At 40.8% G+C, this 22,782-nt stretch overlaps 2 protein-coding genes across 8 annotated transcripts in view; one reads left to right on the top strand and one right to left on the bottom strand.

The window, feature by feature from the left end:
* LOC131108086 (signal-induced proliferation-associated 1-like protein 2) overlaps positions 1-19,476 on the bottom strand; it is a 104,248-nt gene extending 84,772 nt beyond the window's left edge. For 2 of the 7 annotated variants that reach the window (XM_058058842.1, XM_058058840.1), the window contains exon 1: positions 19,237-19,476. The gene's annotated coding sequence lies outside the window, so the exon portion shown is untranslated. The remainder of the gene's footprint in view (positions 1-19,236) is intronic. The other 5 variants (XM_058058845.1, XM_058058846.1, XM_058058843.1 and 2 more) reach the window with 4 other exon arrangements.
* Positions 19,477-19,939: 463 nt separating this feature from the next.
* Positions 19,940-22,725, top strand: map10 (microtubule associated protein 10). The gene has a single exon (XM_058058855.1). The coding sequence runs from the start codon at positions 20,064-20,066 to the stop codon at positions 22,371-22,373; it is 2,310 nt and encodes a 769-aa protein (XP_057914838.1). The 5' UTR covers positions 19,940-20,063; the 3' UTR covers positions 22,374-22,725.
* Positions 22,726-22,782: the final 57 nt, after the last annotated feature.

Genomic DNA, 22,782 nt, shown 5'->3' with positions numbered 1-22,782 from the left:
TAAAAAATAATAATAATGTGGCGCTTTTGTGAGGCACAGATCAAAAACCACCATGTTATCTGTCCACACACCCGCTGATCTTTGCATCATGGTCACTTATGCAAATTAGACGATGACATCATTAACTCCAGACCTGTGAGAACCACCGCATTCCCTCATCCACCTCTCCGTCTCCACCTTTCAGTTTGTTCTGTAAATCCTGTCTGGATTCATTAGAGTAGGGGAGGGGGGGAAAAGCTGACACCATTTTCCTCCCATGCCACTCCATCGCTGCACAAGAGAGCATGGAAGAGAATGGGGCTGTGGGCACGAGGTGAGGGGGTGGAGAGTAAACAGAGGCTCGCATCCCTCAATCTTGTTGCTAGGCAACTTTTTTTTCTATGAGTGACAGCAGACGCCCTTTATGAACAAAGACAGAAGTTAAGGGAGGGAAAGGAGAAAGTGGTGCAGGGATGAACAATAACGTAATACGCTCACAAGACATAACAGTACAGTGGGTACATTGTTACAGTCTAATGCGTCCAATACAGGAGTTCCATGAAACAAAATGTCATTAGAGAGATACAGTAGCAGGGAACTGTTAAGGCAACCTCATATAAGAAACATATCGCATTATGATACACACACTTCTACACGACTGTAAACAACAAAAACAACCATATTACGCATATAGCAGCACTTCAAAATAAGGGTGTCATCCAAGTAGTTTACATTAATGAAGGGCTACGTCTTTGTGAGGATTTTCTAACAACGTATGTAGTGGCTGACATCCCATTCAAAACATTAATTCGTTCATTCATTTTCTACCGCTTTTCGTCACGTTGAAATAAATTAATTGAACAAAAAACTATTTGGAAAGAAATAAAACAGAATTCTGGACAAACTATAGATGTTGCCAATGTCTGAAGACATTGCGTGTAAATGCAGAATGAAGAATTGAAGGGAAAAATGAGCAGGAATGGCGTGAATGTTGAAATGCAGAATGAGTGAGTTTTAGGACACAGTGGAATAGAAGTGGAAATAACCAAAAAAAAGTAGAGCAAGCCATTGGAAAGCATTATTAAATAACATGGTAGTGTTTTCACTGATGAAAATGTCCAAAAAATGTCAATAAGTTAATGTTAGCATACTAGCACGAGCATGCTACCGCCTATCGCTATCAACAGCACTGATGCTATGCTGATGTTAGTATGTCAACAATGCTAATGTTAACATGCAAAACCTACAGCAGAATGATAACGCTGAATGTCAATGTCACTACTGCTGAAAATGGCTAAAAATGCTACTATGCTATTGGTAGCATACCTGTAATGCTAACAATGCAAATTAGCATGCTAATGTTTAACATGATAGCACAAAGTGAATATAAATTAAATCAATTAAATCAATCCTACTTATGCTATGCTAAAATTAAAATGCTAATATGCTTAATGTGTTTACATGCAACACCTAATATGGTGTCTACGTATGTTAATACTCATAAAATGGTAAAAATGCTACTATGCTATTGGTAGCATACCTGTAATGCTAACAATGCAAATTAGCATGCTAATGTTTAACATGATAGCACAAAGTGAATAGAAATCAAATCAATCCTACTTATGCTATGCTACAATTAAAATGCTAATATGCTTAATGTGTTTACATGCAACACCTAATATGGTGTCTGCGTATGTTAATACTCATAAAATGGTAAAAATTATACTATGCTAAGGTTAGCATGCTAGCATGCTAACATATATCAGGAACCCATTAACTTTGCTTTTCCCTCTACAAGCACGCACAAGGAGGAAAATCACTGGTTTGTCACTGATCCAACAATTCTCTTATTTTTGTTTAGATATCTTCATACTGTAATAGATACTTAATTGCAAACAGATGTTTAATATCCATACAAAACCCTTTCAGAGTACCGACTTTCCCACAGCATACAAACCAGGCTTTGGCATACGGCTGGTTCGCTGACAGTAGTCCTTCCTGACATTTTGAAGAGCACAGATGTTATACTTTGGCCGTAGGGCACACATTACATTTTTATTTCCAATTGTAGGCATTAAAAGTAGCAACCCAATAATGCTCTGTGCCAAAGTGCTGCCTTTCATTGGACATTTGGCAAAGGCAAGAGAGCGGGATGCCACATTAATGTGCTGCTTTGCAGATGTGTGCGGAGGTAGTGGGTTGACAGGAAGCAAAAGGAAAAAATGGCATTGGAAACTGTATTGTAAACAGCAGAATAGAAGTAACAGGCAAGGTGCCCAGCACTGTTAAAATGACAGCAGAGGATGCCAGGTGTTTACGGTGTGCTGAACCAGGAGAGGCGGTGTCAAACAAACAGGACGCACGTTATTAATGGGACTTTCATATAGATGTGGGACGGATTTTGTTTTGGCTTTGTACCTATTTAGCTGATGACTTTTTCAAGCAGGTTCATCTGCGATTGTGACACTCGCACAGAGGTGAAGTTACACAGAATTGAAGTTATCATCATCAAAAATGTAGAAAAAAACTAATGACAACAACCTGTTGACACAGAAGGCTGCATTCAAATTCAACCGATAAGCAAAAATAATGACTATGACCTTCAGCGGACCGTTGACCCTAACCGGTCTAAGCATCTGTCTGACTCGCTTGACACACGTGCCAAGAGTTACCGTTGCATCCCAGGCCTGTAGGTGACAATAATACATAGCATATTAGCATAGCAATTTTTTCTTTTTACTATTTGATCTGCTGGTTCACTGCCCCGTTGCCCAGATGCCAGCAGACTGAACTAAATTAAACATCTCAATAAATTCCTTCATCTGTGCCTTCTTCACTACTCTACAAATATTCCATAGTCCTGCTAACTAAGTAACCAACCAAGCAATTTAACATAACTAAGAGTATAATACATCTTTTTGTCAGTAATGTTAAGCCACCCGGAGTATTATTTTCCACGACAGCAACTGTAATTAATCAAGGTCTCCAAAGGGAAGTCCGATTAAGTGACAACTCTTCTTATTCTCCATAGGCGGACTTTCCAGAGCACAGAGATACATTCATACAGTTGGAGACTCAAGCAATTCCAATTATGCATGTATGCATCTCGTTTGTGTTGACAATTTATGTTTCATGGAAGTAGCTTCAACTTCAAGTAGCCTGCATAGCAATTTACAAATATGGCAGAGCAGACAACTAATGTACATGACAAAGGGTCAGGGGAGTCTAAGAGCAAGTCAACAATGGCCCAACAGGAAATATGGAAGTAAGGAAGGAAGTGATGACGACTAATTCGCAAAGGAACGGATAATAATGTAAAAGTACATGTACAAGTTACATTTGTTCACTTCCTGCCTTTCTGATATATTTTTAAAAAATTTAATAATTTTAGGCAGCACGGCGGTCGAGTGGGTTCAGGGTTCAATTCCACCCTCGACCATCTCTGTGTGGAGTTTGCATGTTCATGTGGGTTTTCTCCGGGTATTCCGGTTTCCTCCCACATTCCAAAAACTGCTAGGTTAATTGGCGACTCCAAATTGTCCATAGGTATGAATGTGAGTGTGAATGGTTGTTTGTCTATATGTGCCCTGTGATTGGCTGGCCACCAGTCCAGGGTGTACCCTGCATCTCGCCCGAAGACAGCTGGGATAGGCTCCAGCACCCCTGCGACCCTCGTGAGGAAAAGCGGTAGAAAATGAATGAATGAATGAATAATATAAAAGTATGTTTTGCTGCTGATTACTAAAAAAAACGGAAAAAGTTACAAACAAACTTTTTTCTGTTGAAAGATGAGAGTCTAGTCTTTCTTTTGGTATATCGCATGTCCATGCAGCCCAAGAACACAATATTGTCTACAATATCAGTCCAAATGATCATAAATAGCCAGTACCGAGAGGGACAGCTTTTGAAAAATGTCTGGGATGGAACGAGTTAAGCATTTGTGGTTATATTTACACTCACAAAAAGACCAATTTGGCGTGCCATGTCAGTGAAACAATAGTCTCTTCACAGACACCTTAAGAGTGCACTGAGATGGAGCTAAGAAGATTGTAAAACACTGGGCATCATTAGGGCTAGAGCTCCTTCCAAAGTGACGGCTCCAAAGGGGAGGTGGATAGAAGGAAGCGATGGGAAACGGCCAGTTATTTCCATTTTCTCAGCTCGCTTATGGAAACATTATGGGAGCAAGGTTCTGTTCTCACGGAGGAGGAAAAGATTTGAGAAGTGAGTAAGAGGCAGAAGTAAGTACAAAGAAAGTGAGAGCGAAAAGGAGAGGAGGAGCTGAAGAACTACTTCTTTTAGCAGTTTTCTCTTGAAAAGGCTTGGCTCTGTGTGTGTCCTGCATTGTGTAGTTCCCCCTCTGGCAAAGGCCACAAAAGGCCCCATTTATCTAGCCCGAGAATCTAGCCTTATTGAGAAAAGGGTCCTATCACATGAGCCAGTGTGACATGGCTTTTCCCTCGTTAACACTTGAATATTGCATCCATAGTGGTCTTCAACACAGTGAGGGATTACTCCTGCTGATATACAAGCAAAAAGAAGTAGTACATCTGTTCCATATATTTGCATTTCTTTGCTTGAAATCACAATACACCACTTGACTCGATGGAAAGCGAACATTCTCAGTCAGGCGTGAGAAACCCATCCCATCAAAGAGGTCTTTCTCCAACCCCCTTTGGTTTCTTTGGTTGGTATAACAGCACATGGTGCAGAACACAATCGGTCAGCCTTGAGACGGACCGGGCCGGTTTTGCCATGATTGGCTCTCATCAATTTGTATTTATTCAGTGTTCTTGTGAGTAGAAAGGGGACCAAGTGCCATTTTAAGACAACGAAATGTGTGCTATTCAGCAATCTGCAGCTCTAATTGCAGAGTGAGAGGAATTCTCCACATCTCCAGCAATGAGGCCCAACAGCTGCAGCTGGCATGGCATGCGGTGGGTGTGTTAAAGTGAGGTTTGGCTTCTAAAAGGGTGTCAAAGACTAATCCCCCACTGGGAGCCACCCACACCTACGCATAAGTACACACAAACGCTTGCATGCGCACAACAACTTCCCAATAACCAATGTGCATTAGAAAAAGAACAACAAATGTTATTGCTTCTTTGATGGGGAAATTCACTTCACACTCATAGGCCAGCTGTTCCCACCTTCTCTTTGACCCTATGCAAGCTGCCCAGTTCAACCAGCACCATGCACCACTGTGGGCTCAAGACCCGGACCTTTGGAATGAGACTCAAGAGTGCTAGGTATGGACCTAAAAGCCCTGACCATCAACTTGACCCCCAGCACGGCTCTTGAAGTTAACATTGTGAGGCTTGACTAACATACAATATACATATAACATACATACTAACTGAGCATACCCTTAACCGGGCGAGTTACACCTAACCTAAATTCCAGCTGAATATAAGCCACATCCACAAAATTCATTTTCTACCGCTTATCCTCACGAGGGTCACGGGGGCGTGCTAGAGCCTATCCCAACTGTCTCATTCCTGGACTGGTGTGCCAGCCAATCACTGGGCACATATAGACAAACAACCATTCACACTCACATTCATACCTATGGACAATTTGGAGTCGCCAATTAACCTAGCATGTTTTTGGAATGTGGGAGGAAACCGGAGTACCTGGAGAAAACCCACGCATGCACGGGGAGAACATGCAAACTCCACACAAAGATGGCCGAGGGTGGGATTGAACTCGGGTCTCCTCGCTGTGAGGTCTGCACGCTAACCACTTGACCGTTGTGCAGCCCATCCACAAAATTGAATGAGAAAAAATTGTTTGTGCATACAGTATATAGCAGTACTATACACAGAAAGACACACTATAAACCAGGGGTCGGGAACCTTTTTGGCTAAGAGAGCCATGAAGGCCAGATATTTTAAAATGTGTATCTGTGAGAGCCATATACATTTTTTTAAACATTGAATGCAATAAAATGTGTGCATTTGTATGTTAGACCAACAGTTTTAGATATAATGGGCTCTAATTGTGTAGACCAGGCCACTACCCCACGCCAATGGGGTGTGGCCAGCACACTTTCGTGTCCAATGTCCAATAATGTCCAGTGTCCAATAATAAATCAAATACTTGCTGCCATTAATGCAACTTCTGCTGCTGCATAGTTTTGAACCGTATTCAGTAAATGTATTTCATTCTTTTGGCCATCTTTGTCAGAAGGCTTGGTTCTGCAGCTTTAGCTAGGTGACTATTTGACTAAAGGAGGAAAGTTTACATTTACATGTTGACATCTCAATGACCGAGGTAGACTACCGCATTACCCAGTAATAATCAAGTTTTGGTGTTTGACCTGGAAAATATCATCAAGAAAGATGGATATGGTCGGCCATATTGCAGTAGAAAATAGATGGGCGAATTAAAATGCATAAGAAAGTTTTGATTTTTAATATTATTTTTAACAGTGATTTCTGTGATGTTTACTTTAAAATGTTAGCAAACATACATTTTTATTGTGGTAAATGCTTGAGAGCCAGATACAGTCATCAAAAGAGCCCTACCTGGCTCCCGAGCCATAGGTTCCCTACCTCTGTCTTAATTATTAATTATTAATTATTAATCATTAATCAATGACTATACCAATTCACCTTGATCACACAATACAAAGTAAATAATTGCACTTTAAGGTAATAGTGGCTTGTCGCCAGGTGTTGCACCTCATCAATACAGATATTCCATAAACCAGTCAGTCAATCAAGAGATCATTATTGCCTGACACATATCTAACTACACAAGAATGGAAACTGAACATCGACCATAAAAAGTGCATCGGAGTGGAAGAAGACGTGAATATGCTTGTTCCCATCCTCCGCCTCCCGAGAGCTAAATGGGTAAAGCATCTATAAGATGAGTGCATGTGAATTCATTCCATTCATTCGGAGTCAAGTGTACTGATGCGACCTGACATGAAGCCTCCAAGCGATCAAGTGACCTTTAACCTTTAGAAGTGATCAAGATTAACGATCTGATGAGGCGGACATCTCAAGGAGGAGGAAGACACAACAATGAAGGACAGATAAAAAAAAAGAAAGAAACAATAAGCCCCAACATAAATAAGATGGCTCTATTCTTCAACAGCATTTTTACCCTCCGAGGAGACGTCACGATTGACACAGTTATAGTATGTAGTGAAGAATTGTTCTCATAAAAGTGGTGGCTTGGATTATTGAATGGACATTACTTCGCCTAGGCAAAAGATTAAATGGATCTTTTTTTTTTTAACAAAAGTATTTCAAACAAGAAATGAATGCAACCTTCTTTCTTTGGAGAAATATGGAGGACGACTACAGCACTAGAGGCAGTGCAGCTGGATCTCAAGGTCATCAGCACAATTTTACATCGTGCCATGGCAATGAATGTGTTCCATTAATTAACCAATTAAACTGGTAATCTTTTCAACTGAATTCAAACACTTCATCAAATAAATGACAAATCGGAATATGAAGAAATAAATCGCCATCTCTAAATTACAAACTACCGATAAAGACATATTTACAGCAATTCTGAGCATAATTTTAACCTGCTGAAAAACTACAATACCTGTTTTTTTTTTTTTTTCCAAACATAGCCACGGGCATGTTTTTGATTCCGCATCAAGTACAATAAACCACAGGAGAAAAATACACAACACTGCTGGCTTTCATGCAGTCAACAAAGACCCTGACCAGGGAATTGCCTCTTTTTTAGTCTTGCCTGGTGGGATGTACACAATGTTAGCACAGGGACTTTATAACGGGCCTGCAGTTCAATGAAAATTAAACATAATGACAGGAAATAATTAACACACACCATCCCCTCATACAAAATGTCAAATGTCACTGCATAAATAATGGACCATCCATCATGTGTGATGTACTGAGAGTCATATCGTTTACATCAGGGGTCTCAAACACGCGGCCCGTGGGCCAAATGTGGCCCACAGGACACTAGTTTGAGGCCCCCGCCTTGATATACAAGTTTAATGTTAGTACGGCCTGCGCAAGTTTGATATGGATGCTGTATGGTATCATGTACCCAGAAAAAAATATTACGTTTGATTAATGTTCATGTTAAAGGTTAAATAACTGTTAATAGTTATCCTCCCTATCCGTGTGGAAGTGGTAAGTTTTTGGCTATTTAAGTTTAAAGGAAATAACTTGAAGGCTACCGTTTAGGTCGCTAGCTCTCTAGTTTGCGAGTTAGCATGTGTCTCAAGACCCTGCAGTTGCGCAATATGTTGTAAATAAAAAGAGTATAAATGTGAGTGTAGTCGTGTTTTGTCATGTCTACAGGTCATTGTATGGTCATATTACCTCGTACTTCAGTATGTGACAAGAAATAAATAAATATTTTTTTAAATTAAAAAAAAAATAAATAAATAGCTTAAATTATATTGGGAAGACAGGAAGTGAACAAATGTAACAGTTACTGATTGGGAAAGTACCAGATGGAGGGGTAGGATTTAATAAGCTTTGCTTCTTTCTACTCCTTTTGGACATGTGGAACTGTGAACTGATTATGGGATGCACTCAATTGTAATCTGATGCATGTTCAAATGAAATAAAACCATTACCATTACCATTACCATTACAATTACAAACAACAGCTTAGTTTGAACTCTGACCTCTAGTGTTTCCACGCTCTTCCTAAATAAATAACATCGTGAGAGATGTGACGTAAAAATAGTTACACAGCTGCTCCCACGTGGAAGCACCTAATACCTAAGAAGCACCTGGCTGACAATGCAGCATCATGAACTATATGTGGCCCCTCAGGTCGGTTTACATTTCAGAGAGGCCCCTTAGACTCTCAGTAAACAACGTTTGCGGAAGGAACACACAGTATCAATGACATCATACGAATGAATAAATATTATCTTTTACACAACTTGTTGCATGTCAGATCCTCTCACAGTTTTCCTGAATGCCCGTCTCCTTCTTTTAAACAAATTAATGCCAATAAAGGGTAGTATTTGTTGTCAGATGTGTTTAAATCCCTGGCTCCGGATCCAACTGTGTCCCCACCCACTGTGGCTAACATCCAAAGCTTTCAATACACTTGAGTGGAGAGGAAGAGGAGAGCAGTTGGTCTTGACCACAGACAAACAGAAGGGGGGGAAAAAAAGAAATCAGGCCACTGTCAGTCCAGATCATTATCCTCCACCAACAATCTTAAAGCGACGGCCAGTCAAATCTTCACGTTGCAAAGAAGATGATAAAAGACACGAGTAGTCTGGAAGACACAACTCAAGTATTTGAATCAGCTCTGCTTGGATGAAGTGATGCCCCTTAAACATACCATGCTATGGTTACAAACACAAATGGGCCGGGAAGACCTCCATTTGAGCCTTACCTTCCACCGTGTGTTTGAAAAACACTGTCCACTGAACAGTAGGGATGCTAATCTCTTTGTGATAGGTGATTCAATACATCTCTAGATACATGGGTGAAGATAAAATATATATATTAAATTACATGTGATTTTGATACATAGTACAGACGATATGATTTGGTTTGATGCAACTTGTCCCACTTTGTTCGATAGTCCTTGAACCAGCGTTACCAGTGTCCGCCCCACCCCACAGCACAAGGGGTCAGTCATTTCCCGCGGCACACTGAGAGTATAGCGCAGCTCTACGCAGCCATGAATTATTCATGGACAAGTCGCGATCTCACCCTGTTTTACAGAACAAGATCTAAAACGTTGATTTTTCTTAACCTTCATTAAATCACTACTCGTTACACTCTATGTGTATGTACGAATGTGCGATGGTAGAACGTTAAATGAAACAAGTAGTCCTAACTGCAAGATAAAAGGTCGAGGCTGGAGGAGAGTCCGGATGTAGTTGTTACACTGTCTAGACTGGCCAAGATAAAATATTAAAATTGTTTTATTTTGATGAAGTGATGGCCATTTAACAAACAGACAAAACAGAAGTTTTGCAATACATGGTGCATGTCTCTATTAAGGATTTATTGCTGATAGGGGGCTGATGTCAATGCAGCCATATCAGTTCATCGTTCACAACTCCAGTGAATGAACACTAGTATCCGAGGATGCGAGAAAATGCTCTTACATGTTTCCTAACAAGTTACATTCATTCGTTAATTTTCTACCGTTTATCTTCACGAGGGTCTCGGGGGTGCTGGAGCCTATCCCAGCTGTCTTCAGGCACATATAGACAAACAATCATTCACACTCACATTCATACCTATGGACAATTTGGAGTCACCAATTAACCTAGCATGTTTTTGGAATGTGGGAGGAAACCGGAGTATCCAGAGAAAACCCACGCATGCACAGGGAGAACATGCAAACTCCACACAGAGATGTCAAGCGGAGATTCGAACCCAGGTCTACTCAATCTCCGACGATATTATTCATTCATTCATTTTCTACCGCTTATCCTCACGAGAGTCGTGGGTATGCTGGAACCTATCCCAGCTGTCTTTGGACGACAGGCGGGGTACACCCTGGACTGGTGGCCAGCCAATCACAGGGCACATATAGACAAACAACCATTCACACTCACATTCATACCTATGGACAATTTGGAGTCGCCAATTAACCTAGCATGTTTTTGGAATTGGGTGGAATAGGGTGGAATTGAACTTGGGTCTCCTAGCTGTGAGGCTAGGCCCTCCGTGCAGCCCTAACAAGTTACATGAATTAGCTAAAAGGTATAATGGATTATTCATGTGAGGTCATCGTGGTACTTTAGCACTCAGATACTGACGTCCCAGCTTAATGGTGTGCATTATTCAAAGGTTCAATCAGGACAGAAATGTAGGAAACAAACATTCCATGGAGCTTGATGCAAGTTTTGTTTGTTTTAACAAAAATAAAGCTTTAGAAAATAAACTAAAAAAAATGAAAGAATGATGCAATGCATTCAGATTCCTTCTGTTCAACTACCAAACAACATCCTGTTCTGTTACACCATTCTAAAAAGAAACAGTTAACTGCAAATGGACATGATGTTGTTCCAGTTCCCAACATAAACCACGTGTGTTTGTTCAACTAAATCCATCACCATCTGATTTATGGGTCGGTGGAAACACAAACAGGAATAACATCGTCCTACTAATGTTTCGTCAGTGCTTTTGCAAACACAACACAACAGACGAGAGGCCATAAGTAGACGCTAATATGTCTAATGTCAGACAGCTGGTCACATAAAAGGACCCAACAGAAAAACAGACACTTTCTCACGATTGATAAAGGGCTGTTTAGGGAGAAAGTTCCTTCCTGCAAAATAAAAAGGCAGATACCCAGCAGACATCCACATTCCGAGAGTGCACACACAAAGCAGAGCGGGACAACACAAATCAACAAACACAAAGGTATTACAGAAGTGTGCATAACGTAAAAAAATGGCACCTTTCCATTGTGTCACTTCAGATTGGGCCTTTGTTTTGCATGTAAAACACACCATGTTCCTTGTATTCAGTAGAACATACCGTTACTATCGCTTGTGGGATAAAGTGAAGGATAGTGGCAGCAATGCTCCAATGGTACACACACACACACACACACACACACACACACAGTGGGGCTGACCATTTTATGGCACATCTGTCACAGCTCTGCTCCATTTAACTTGTTAATTACAATCAGCCTCGATCAAAAACAAGCATTTTACACTTCAAAAATCTTCCATTCGCTGCTCCCTTCGAAGTTATCCATCTCAACTTACTTACATCGGAATGTGATCGCCTGAAGGTAAAACTCAATAGCTTTGTTGGGGTATCATATCATCTCAATAGAGTAGAACTAGGGTACCCGATACTACTTTTTCACTTAAGATCCAATACCAAAAACTGCAGCCTTTAATATCATCAGATATCAGCACAAATCATACATACAAAAAAATCTGGTAATTTTATCCACAATATAATGGCGGCTCATCATAACATAGCGAGGTTCCAGATGCTTCATGAAGCGACATAATGACATTTTGTCATGACAGGTGTTGCATTAAGCTGCAACGTCTTTTACAGACTTTAATCAAAAATACACACGGATGAATTCACTCTTATTCCTTGGTTAGCACCTTAGCTTATGCTGTTGTTGTGATCACGTGGGCTCTATCCGGCTAGAATAAAATCCGGCTGATATTGGAGATTTTAGATCCTGGCCAATATAATCCGAACTCTTTTTTTTTGGCTGATATCGGCCCGATATCTGGTATCAATATTGCAATATTGCATTGGGGGCACACCTAAGTAGAACCTAAGTGGTTGTAAAATTCTGAATTTAATTGTTATCTTGCAAGTGTGACAGACTTCAATTCAACAAACACCAAAAGTGTTTATGTGTTGTTTTTACTTTTTCAAAACAAAAAAAAGGACCAGTAGGAAGAGGAAGGCGATACAACGGAAGTTAAATTAAGTGATCAGACTCAAAAGCAGTAAGAACCCACAGTCAGAATACATTTTGTCACTTACATAATTCAATCTATTTGGTCTGTGCATTTTCATTCTAACAGCTTTTCATAACAAGGTTGCAAAACACTCACAGACAACCCATGGTAAAATATTGGGAGGCGCACAATAGATGCATTGTTGTCACTCACACAAGCTTCACTCTTACTTCTACACCAGGGGTCTCAAACTCAATTTACTTGGGGGCCACTGGAGCTCGGGTCTGGGTGAGACTGGGCCGCATCAGGTTTTCAAAAAAAAAAAAAAAATTTATTAAAAACAAAAAAAAAACAAAAACTTCGCTTTGGTTCAAATTTTCTACAAGAAAAGCTCTGATAAAACATTCCACTGTTCTCAAATATCTTTTTATTTTTCTACACAAAATAAGATGAAAAATAAATACAAATCAAGAATAAAGAAAATCAATCAATCAGTAATAAATAAATAAATATAATAATAATAATAAAAAAACGGCAAATAATAAAAACTTAAGAAACCATATATAGTTGGTGGGTAGACAAATTATTTTTTTCAGATTAAAATTAACAAAGCATTATTAGAGCTCTGTAGACATGACAAAACATGACTATAGTCACATTTATACTCTTTATTTACAACATATTGCGCAACTGCAGGGTCTTGAGACACATGCTAACTCGCAAACTAGAGAGCTAGCGACCTAAACGGTAGCCTTCAAGTTATTTCCTTTAAACTTAAATAGCCAAAAACTTACCACTTCCACACGGATAGGGAGGATAACTATTAACAGTTATTTAACCTTTAACATGAACATCAATCAAGCGCAATAATTTTTTCTGTGTACATGATACCATACAGCATCCATATCAAACATTAAACTTTCATATCAAGGCGGGGGCCTCAAACTAGTGTCCGTGTTTGAGACCACTGTTCGACACAATCTTAAGTTTCACTTTCTAGAGGGGCATGCTAACTTCAATATAGACTCTGTACCTTCGACCTTCCTCATTGTTGCTAGTGTCCAACACTGTAACCAAATATGTTGCTCTTATTGTTCATACAATTTGAAAATGTGCTACTTTTCCGATAGCAATGGGTTGGTTCCCAGAACCTGGACGAACCACATACATATCCTTTACAGTATCAGGAAGAAAAAAAATGTCACGCCACGTCTAAAGACGTACAACCCGTCTTGCCAGCCCCATCAGACATCAGTCTTTTTCACTACAGCCGGGAAGGAGGTATGCAGACTAAATCCCTTCTTATCTTTCACTGGAGGCTGCAACCACAAAGGGCACTTGTCACCATTTTCTGAGCCCAATGAGACTCACGGGCAAAGTTGACCCGAAGCTCCATGAACGGTCCTTGGACTCCGTGGTGGTTAGGTTAATGAGTGGCTAGTGTTCATTCACTCTATTGTTGTTGCAAGATATAAAGACAGACAAAACCTGTTGGGAGGGTCGGAAACTTCCAGTGGCTTTTCCCCGCCCCTGACAACATCCCCAATATGGACATTAAAGAGCCCCTATGGTACTTAAAGCACATGTCCCATGTTTGAATATTGGAAATTCATAAAGAGTGTGGCAACCTTCGGAATGAGACTGTGAAGAGATAAAGAATGCACAAACATATTATTTGTGGCAGCAAAGACTGCAGCTGTATTAGACTGTACAAACCATATTGTGTCAGTACAGCAGTAGAGAGACCGTGCGATGACCTCATTTTCACCTCTGTTTATGAAAAGCAAGCGCTTGCCAGACTATATCAGTCGCATCATTACAGTGCAGATCATATGAAGCTCCATCTGTTGGCTGAGTGTGCATGATTAAGCGTGTGTGTGGTTATAAAGATCGTACCGTAAAGGATATGATTTGAGTTGACTGATTTGGAAAAATGGAAAAAGGTGTGAAAGTCGGAAGTCAATATGTGGTGCTCAATCACTGGTTGTGTCTTCCCCTTCAACAAGTAAATAGGATCTGCATTCAGACAATCTTACTTTCACTTCTACACAGACATAATAATAATAATAATACATTTTATTTGTACAGCGCTTTTCAAAATACTCAAAGACACTTTACAGAAGAGTGAAGTAGAATAAAGCAAGTAAACAGAATAGAAGACACACCAAAATCCACCATTGATTGGTTAATACACAGTTAAAACATGAGCAAAAGTGGGGCGGAGCACAGCAACTTTCACTTTCTCATGAGGGACTACACACACAAAATAGTTTTCAGAGCAAAATGGAAAAGTGTTTTATTGTTTCAGGCTCTCATTCACACAGAAACGGCATTCTGGGTGCATGAAATCTGAAAAGGCTGCCTTGCCCTTGTCTCTGTATAAGTGAGCAATCCTCTGTTTTTTGAAAACGATATCACCGCCAGTCGCAGTCACAAGACCAGAAGTGAGCGACAAGCCAATATATCTGAATATTTAAAGTTTCATGACTCCCAGTCAACATTCTCCTAGGACTTTCTTGTCCTGAATTCCCCATATGACCCACCAAAGTAATTCCACGTTGTTGTACGTCTAGACAAGCCTTTCTTCTTCCAGGGCTCGACAATAACGATGTACCGATGGCCCGGGGCAAGTTAAAACTAAATTCGGGCAAGTAAATCCAATCAGTGATATTCCCGTCGAGCAAGTGCACTTTGGAATGCCATACTGACAAGTGTTTTTTTTAAAGCGGTTCTTGTTGGGTGTTGGTAAAACACGGACGGCGTAATACCGGTGGTAATTTGCAAACCAATCCTTGCAAATCTTGAAATGGACCAATCAGAATCGTTTATTTAGACCGCGCTCCGTGGTCCACAGTCCGCGTTTTACCCACACCCGTTCTTGTTCGCGATCAACCAATCAGCGATGGTTTGACTAGGAAAACATCTATCATGGCATCCCTGCCAACATGGTCTAATTCTTCAACAACTTGTGAAGGAAAACAGCAAAAAGTGATGAACCAGTGCCTCCTAAACAAGTATTTTATTAGCGGCAGCAAATCAAATGATGGCACAGGTGAGTGAATCACATTGCTGTGACAATTATTAGATGTTATCATTATGGCAGTCTTTTCATTTTACATGGGGCAAGTTCGGGCAAGTAGTTCTCACCTTAAGGATTCCCCATGGGCAAGTCATTTTTGTTTTTAATGTAGAGCCCTGTCTTCTATAGTATGGCGTGTCTTGTGGTTCCATAAGCATGTTTGTTCACAGCGCCACACGTAGATGTGCCTTGTGTATTATTTTTTGCCCCTGTGGACAGGGCTTGAGTCCCCACTTCTGCAATCTTGCTGAGCATTAGACAGACAACAGGCACAAACCTTTAACCCCCACCCTCCCACCCTCCACATCCCAACTCCTGCTTTGGTTTCCCAGAACCTCTGCTGTGCGTCGCCAGAGGTTGACAGGGTCCTCACCAGGGATGGCACGATAAGCACTTGACTTTTGTCTTTATACTATCTGCTACATCGAACAAGCTTCCCCTCTGGCCATGGCACAGCGATGTCACCCCAATGTGCCTGGCACATCTTCTAGATGAGTGTCACGAGCACAGTTTCAAACTCAAGCTACAACCGTACAATATTAAAATAGAGTCACTGGTTAAATATTATGAACATACTCCAGTGATCCAATTCTCCTTAAACATAAAAAGTGATCCTATAATTTAAGGAGCTTTACCGCTAATGCATACCATCTGCATCTATACTCTTTGAGGCTCAACCACATCAGACAAGTCAGATTAACCAGCAAGACATTACTGTCCACAAACAAACCAGCACCATAACATATGAGGATATATAATGTATATCAGCGAGGAACATTCTATTTGTGTGTGGCAAGTAAAGAATGCCTATATGGTGGTGTGAAAGGCTCACAGACAAGCTGTCAAGTTATACAGTATATAATGCCATTAGATCAACTCAACAATAGTACAGTAAACCTCGGATATATCGGACTCGGATATATCGGAAATTCGCTCACAACGGACAGATAAAAAAGAACCGATTTTTCTGTAATGCATTTCCAATAAAAATTCATTGCATATATCGGATTTTTTATAACGGATTTCGCCTATTTCGGACAAAATCTCCAGTCCCGTTCCAATGCATTTCCATTAAGTTTCCCTCGCATATATCGGATGGCCGCATCGTGGCGCTCCGATTCACCGAATCGTGACAGGCCGCTATACGATGTCATTTGCAGCGTTGCCTGCGCGTCCAGGTACATTGGAAACATAGTCAAGGAAGTGCCTTTTTATAACGGATAAAATCCGATTTACGCATATACCGGATATAAATCCGATATATGCGTAAAACGGACATTTTCCGGTATACGCATATAACGGATTTCGCTTATATCGGACAAAACCAGTGGGAACAATTGAATCCGATATATCCGAGGTTTACTGTATCTCAAAGCAGTGAATATAAAAAGATATTAAATATTTCAGTTTTACATCCCAAACAAATGAATGGGATGCAATCGGTATGAATAAAATGTTCCCTTGAAAAGCAACAACAGCTATTTGAACCAAATTGAACCACCAACATATTTTCACAGACCGACCTCACTTGAACAAATGGCCAATTCTTGAAAAAACAACCACCTAATGACAGCATCTGCTTTCCCTGACATTGATAACTGGACTTTAAACCGTCCATAAATCCAGACTGCAGTCAAAACAAAAGCTGACAAAAAAAAGATGAGGACAAGGTCTGGCTCTCACAACAAGAGCAGGCAGCATGTGATCCCCGTCTGCTGGCTGCTTGGTTTTTAAAGCAACAGGATTTGGTTGCGGAGGTTCTATTGTGTGTCTCCGCCAGGCAGACCAGACTTTCCTGAGCCTCGTCACATGCATAGGGTGCAGGAGAACCAAGGTCACGGACGTTGGCATACTTCTCTGAGAATAGGAGAAATGATTCACCTCAATTTATTTGCCTGTAATGATAATGACGACTCAGCACAGTAGTACAAAAGAACCGAACAGGGGCAGAACCGAACACCAGAGTGCAGGTGCCAGGTGTTTCGGGGGGGAGTGGTGGTTTCACGTAGCTGTTAGGTAATTTCCCATAACAAAACTCTCCCTAAACAGTCGTGCGTTATGGTAACATCTAAATAGGGAAATAGTGTGCTCCAAACAGACGAGCTGTGTAACTCTAGAGGGGCGTCTCCATGTCTTCAGGCCAGAAGTCATTCTAAACAGCTTCGCAATGATAACAACTTGAAATGTCCTGCGGGCATGTCACACAAAGCCAAGAACCTGACAGGTGTCTCATTGTTCAGCAGAGCACACATTGTGCATGTAACTTTATTTTGAAAGGCATATCCATCTGCTTCAATTATCCATTGTCTGGGTATTCATGCAGAAGGTGTTGTAGAAATAGATGACAACATAGTTTCTCTTCAAGGGTCCTTTCTTCACGCTATTGCTGGCAGAATGTAAGGGAATTCTATTCAAAGTCAGATTGAAAGATGTTCCCTTGTGCTGTCATTGTTAAGGCGCCTCAGTTGATGTGCGCACTCTTGTGACAGTCAATGAGACCCTGTAACTAGAAATCCCCGTTTTCAACTCAAGAAAGGTGTGCTTTTAACCTCTTTTATGATAACTGCTTCTCCTCCAGTGGTGTAGAAAAAAAAACACTTTCCAGGAGACAGTTCAGGAATCTTAGTGTAAGTACATGATCCATAACATTGCTAGAAATATGGTCAAATAAATGGGATCCATGCACAACCATAGCATATTATTTATATATCAGTGCAAATGTTAGATCCATTGGGCAGAATAAGTAAATAAATAAGTAGACCTTGGTTGTGTTAATGAAAATATGTTACATTTAATGGCAGGTTGTCCAAGTTCAGCAACTAAAACTATGAACAATAACTGCATCTTAATGAATGCATCACTTTGACATCAGGGAATAATGTGTTTGCCTCAATGATTAAAACAAAGGCTGCGAAACCAGACGAGCTAATGCAGAGTTCATTAAATTATGCAAAAATTATTTGCATTTGAACTCCAGAGTGTCTTTAATGTGTTGAAGGTCTTTATTAGGAATGTAGCTATTGTGGAGTCTTAACTTCCCACAGGAAGACAGCGATGGGTATGGTTGATTGAAGATAAACATGATTTGACTTGTTCCGCCTCTCAGGGGACACAGGCCACAGAGGCAGCCAGCAATAAGACAAGATTGCACATATTGTGCACAGGCAAATGACAGATTATATTCATACAGAACTGTGCAGTCAACTCTAATTATGGCACGTTGACTGATTAGGCTGACAAAACAGAAAACAAAGTAAAGAAGAACAAACATGGCCTTGCCCTAGTTTAACTCTGAATAAATGCATATTTACTTTAAGGCTGATCTTCAAATAGGAAGGCTCTATTAACAAAATATAAACGGACAACGAAATCTTTGTCGCCCCCTACCGTTTGAAGTGAGCACTGGCTCCATTAAACACACTCATTCAGTAATATTTCGAAGCATATCCAAATAAACGACCTCAAACACCTCACACACACACCACTACTAAGAACACAACTGAATATGGTTTTAACTAATTTTTCCGAACTGAAGAGCAGAATGAGCCCGATATGTTAGTCGAAAAAGCCTAACATTTTAAAAATAGGCAGACGTGCGCTTAATCGACCCGTTTGTTTTTAATGTACATGCACAAATGGGACAAAAAGTAACGTTAGAATTGATGATTGATTAAATGTTAGCACAAATATTTAGAGTTTGTCAACCTTGTGGCTTTCAATAGCACTGCACACTTTTACCCTACAACTCCACTTTCTCCGCTCGGTATGGATAAAATACTCTAATAAAAAAAACTCTCCGAGGTAATCTTACCTTACATGGAAAGCGTCGCTAACGTTTAACAAAGTATCCTTATCGGGTCAAAAGCGGATGGGATCACACCTTTCTCTCTCTGTCTGAGCCTCCAGACTGAAGCGAGCTCAGACTGGAGCGGAGACATCCAGCAAGCACCGAGCTCGGTGATGACAGCATGCCGGGAGAAAGTCCCCGCCCACCGGCGCTCAGACTGCCCTGTATATCGGTTGGTTGTATGACCCTTTACATGTTATTGCTCATGGCTTTGTATAATAAGCACAAAAACGATATACTCTATATTAAATGGTAATGATATAAGGAACGTATTAGCCACCATCAAACAGTCGAACGCTACACATCGAACTCTGCTAAAGTAGCAAAAATAGTAAACTAAACTACATTTCCCATGCATAAAAGGCAACGGATGACGCAAATATCGTGCGACATCTGTTGCCATGGCACTGAACGAAGCGAGATGCGCCGTTTTATCAATCCAAGTCCTAATGCAATCATTAAACTATCACAATTATTATCATAACAATCAGAATTGTTATCGTGATATATATACACAAAATAATATAATACACAAAAATACAACACGATTATAGGTGCATATTACACCTACTGTTGGTGCGCTACATAAAATAAATACAATAGTTGCAGTTCACGGCTGTCTGAGTCGGATATCCGGGTTGATGAGGTGTCACAGTGATTTCTTTCCGATGTGAAACTCAACATCCGTTCTCACCATACTATTGGTCGCAGCATTAGCAAACAGCTAGCTGCTTTGCTAAATTGGTCTGGAATTATGCTGTTGCATCGCGTGTGTCGGCGTCGCTACCACAATGTCTAGACAACATGGAGGAAATCTGAAGCAGGAGACTCTATTTTCATTTGAACTTATAGTGGAATACATTCAATTTAACGGCGAAAACACTGTTTCTGACGCGCTAGCTGTTGGAATACGACTGTTGGACTTTCCAACGCTGCTTATTTATTCGCCTGAGCTGAGAGGTGAATACGCCATCGAGCACCAAAAGAACCGCCACCATGCCATAGGAGGGCTATATTCATTTAACAGAGGCAAGTCGTGTTTCTTCCAAATGAATCTGGACACTCTGCATACACAACTCTCAAGCACTCCTCTCTATGTTATGATTCTGGATGTGAAAGAAGATATACCCAAATTAGTTGGAACCTCCCTCATCTCACTGACTAAAATCGTGGACAGAATCAGACAAGATGCCAACGACAATGGGACTTCCAAATGCTCTTCATATGGGGAAAGGGGACTTGTGTGCATAAACAACCTTGCAGAGGAGACTGTTGGATCCATATCTTTGAGTTTTAAACTATTAATTGTTGGAGACAGATTACTGTCACATGTGACTGAAAGCAGCCCAGTCTACAGAGAACAGAGTGCTGAAGAGGATGACACGAAGAAGACATTAAAAATACCTTCTGGCTATAAGAGAGTTCAGTTGCCCACATTGGACAATCCTGATAGCGGCATTCTAAGTAGTGGGAATAATGTGGATAAGCAGGCTGTGTCCACCCAGACTGAACATGATCCAATAATCCAAATTCCTCACAGCGTCAAAGAAGATGAGAAAAGTTTTGATGAGGACCTTGCTGTATTTTGCCCCCCACGTCTTTACTATTGTAATTCTGGGAAGGAGAAAACTCAAGGAGTGCAGTACAAACTATTTAAACCAGACTCAAAAGTTGTAACACAGAAAGACACATTCTCTGAAAATGAAAGTGATATTTCTTCAGTGATGGACAAGATCGTGGAACCTACAGACAAAACACCAGGAGACCATCAAGCAAGTGTTAATCGAAATGTACTTGAGGAAGCCTTGAGACCACTACCTCTCTTAAATGCTCTTTTTGTCGAGCTGTCACAGTTAAATGTCCAGAACCTTCACCATCAACAACCAAATCATCCTGACTTGGCTAGGATTTATAGGCCTGCGTCCACCGAGCCTTCACATGGCCAAGGGAGCGCAAGAACGTCGAAAACCAGGCCACTGCAAGAACCCACGCAGGGAAGTAGTTTAAAACATTCTCCCACAGTTTCTCCCCAAAATGTGAAGCAAGTATCTAAAAGCAACCATAAAGAGGCTTTAACTGAGAGTAAAGCACACAGAAAAAAGCTAGTATATGGAACAACAAGAACCTTCAATCTAAGGCGGCAGAAACACGCCACTGTGGTGAAACATCGTGACTGTATGATGACGCACGTGCACAATGAGCCTCAGTCAAGTAAAGGGAAGACAAAATGTCCGGCCAAAAGCAAGAGCTCAGTTTCCAAAGAAAATCTGAAGAAGACACAAAATGTGGAAGTGGTCTCGGTAGTGCAGGACACCACACCACTGCTAAAACGTGCAGATGAATCTTCCAGTCCTAAAAGTCTGAAGCAAGACCACATACCCGTTCCTTGTGTTTCTTATCAAGATGATGCCACAAACGACAAGCTTCCAGAAACAAACCAGGCATCTCCTAAATCAGAGCGCTTAAGTGAGAAATCTTCTAGAAGTTGTCGCCACAGCAGCCACAGGTCTTCTCTGTCAGACTCCAGCAGAGAAGGAACCAAAGAAGAAGACTATGCAGATGACTTTAACAGTTTTGAGGCCAGCGACGCAGACACCACCACCACCACCAGCAGCAGCAGCAGTCCCGAGCCTGCTCAAGCTGAGCCTCCGAAGGCTCCAGTCCTCCGCAGATTCCGCAGTTCAGACTCGGGCTCAGAATCGGCCTGGGCGAGACCCCTTCTTCCTGCACCCATCAGAGCTCATAGCCCCTTACAGCGGGTTCTGAGAGGCACGCACATCATCCGAACATTAGACTCTGCACTCAGCTTTTCCTCTGATGAGGAAGATAAGGAAGGATCAGGCAGAATGCAAACACTACACTCCCGGAAAGAACCAAAGGAGGGGGAGTCTGGAGCAAAGAGTCTCATATCATTAAGGGGTCAAAGGAGTGAATCTGACAAGAGCAGCAGCAGCATTCAACAAAATTATTCACAATCTGAGTGCTCTGATTCCCTAGAGGCTGATGAAATAGAAGACGAGCTTGGATCACTGGACTTTAGAAAAAAGTATCAGAATATATCTGACCTTATGGCTGCCAAACTACCTGGTTATACAATGTAAATACAAAGAAAATACCACATTCTATTTTCTGGCTTAATGGGTTTCTAGTATTTCTAGTATAGCTATAGTATAGTTCCTATGGAAGTAATGTGTAATTTAATTTTAAATAAATACAGCTAGTAAAGAAAACTCAGCTCTGACTTGAATTATTGATCTGTTGGGCATCCATGTTTATTTTTCACTCTGCTCAATTTGCCGCGTAGCAAATAAAGCTTGAACTTTGTTTTCCTGGTACTGGTACTTCTCTTCCGCACAATGCTTTGTATGTTTCCCACTCATACAATGCACTTGTTTACAGTTTTACAATATTTTCATTTCATGTTATTTTATACTTGAAAGTGTAGTTTAAGTTTATATTGGTCAGGTGCACCTATGAGGATGCAAGTTTAACTTTCTATTATGTAACTGG

Source organism: Doryrhamphus excisus, chromosome 20 (assembly GCF_030265055.1).
Source record: "Doryrhamphus excisus isolate RoL2022-K1 chromosome 20, RoL_Dexc_1.0, whole genome shotgun sequence".
In the NCBI taxonomy this organism is placed as follows: Eukaryota; Metazoa; Chordata; class Actinopteri; order Syngnathiformes; family Syngnathidae; genus Doryrhamphus; species Doryrhamphus excisus.
This window is presented reverse-complemented; position numbering and strand designations above follow the sequence as displayed.

Bases quoted from the DNA above. Each gene is read 5' to 3' on its own strand.
- map10 (XM_058058855.1), top strand. From the start codon at position 20,064: ATGTCTAGACAACATGGAGGAAATCTGAAGCAGGAGACTCTATTTTCA.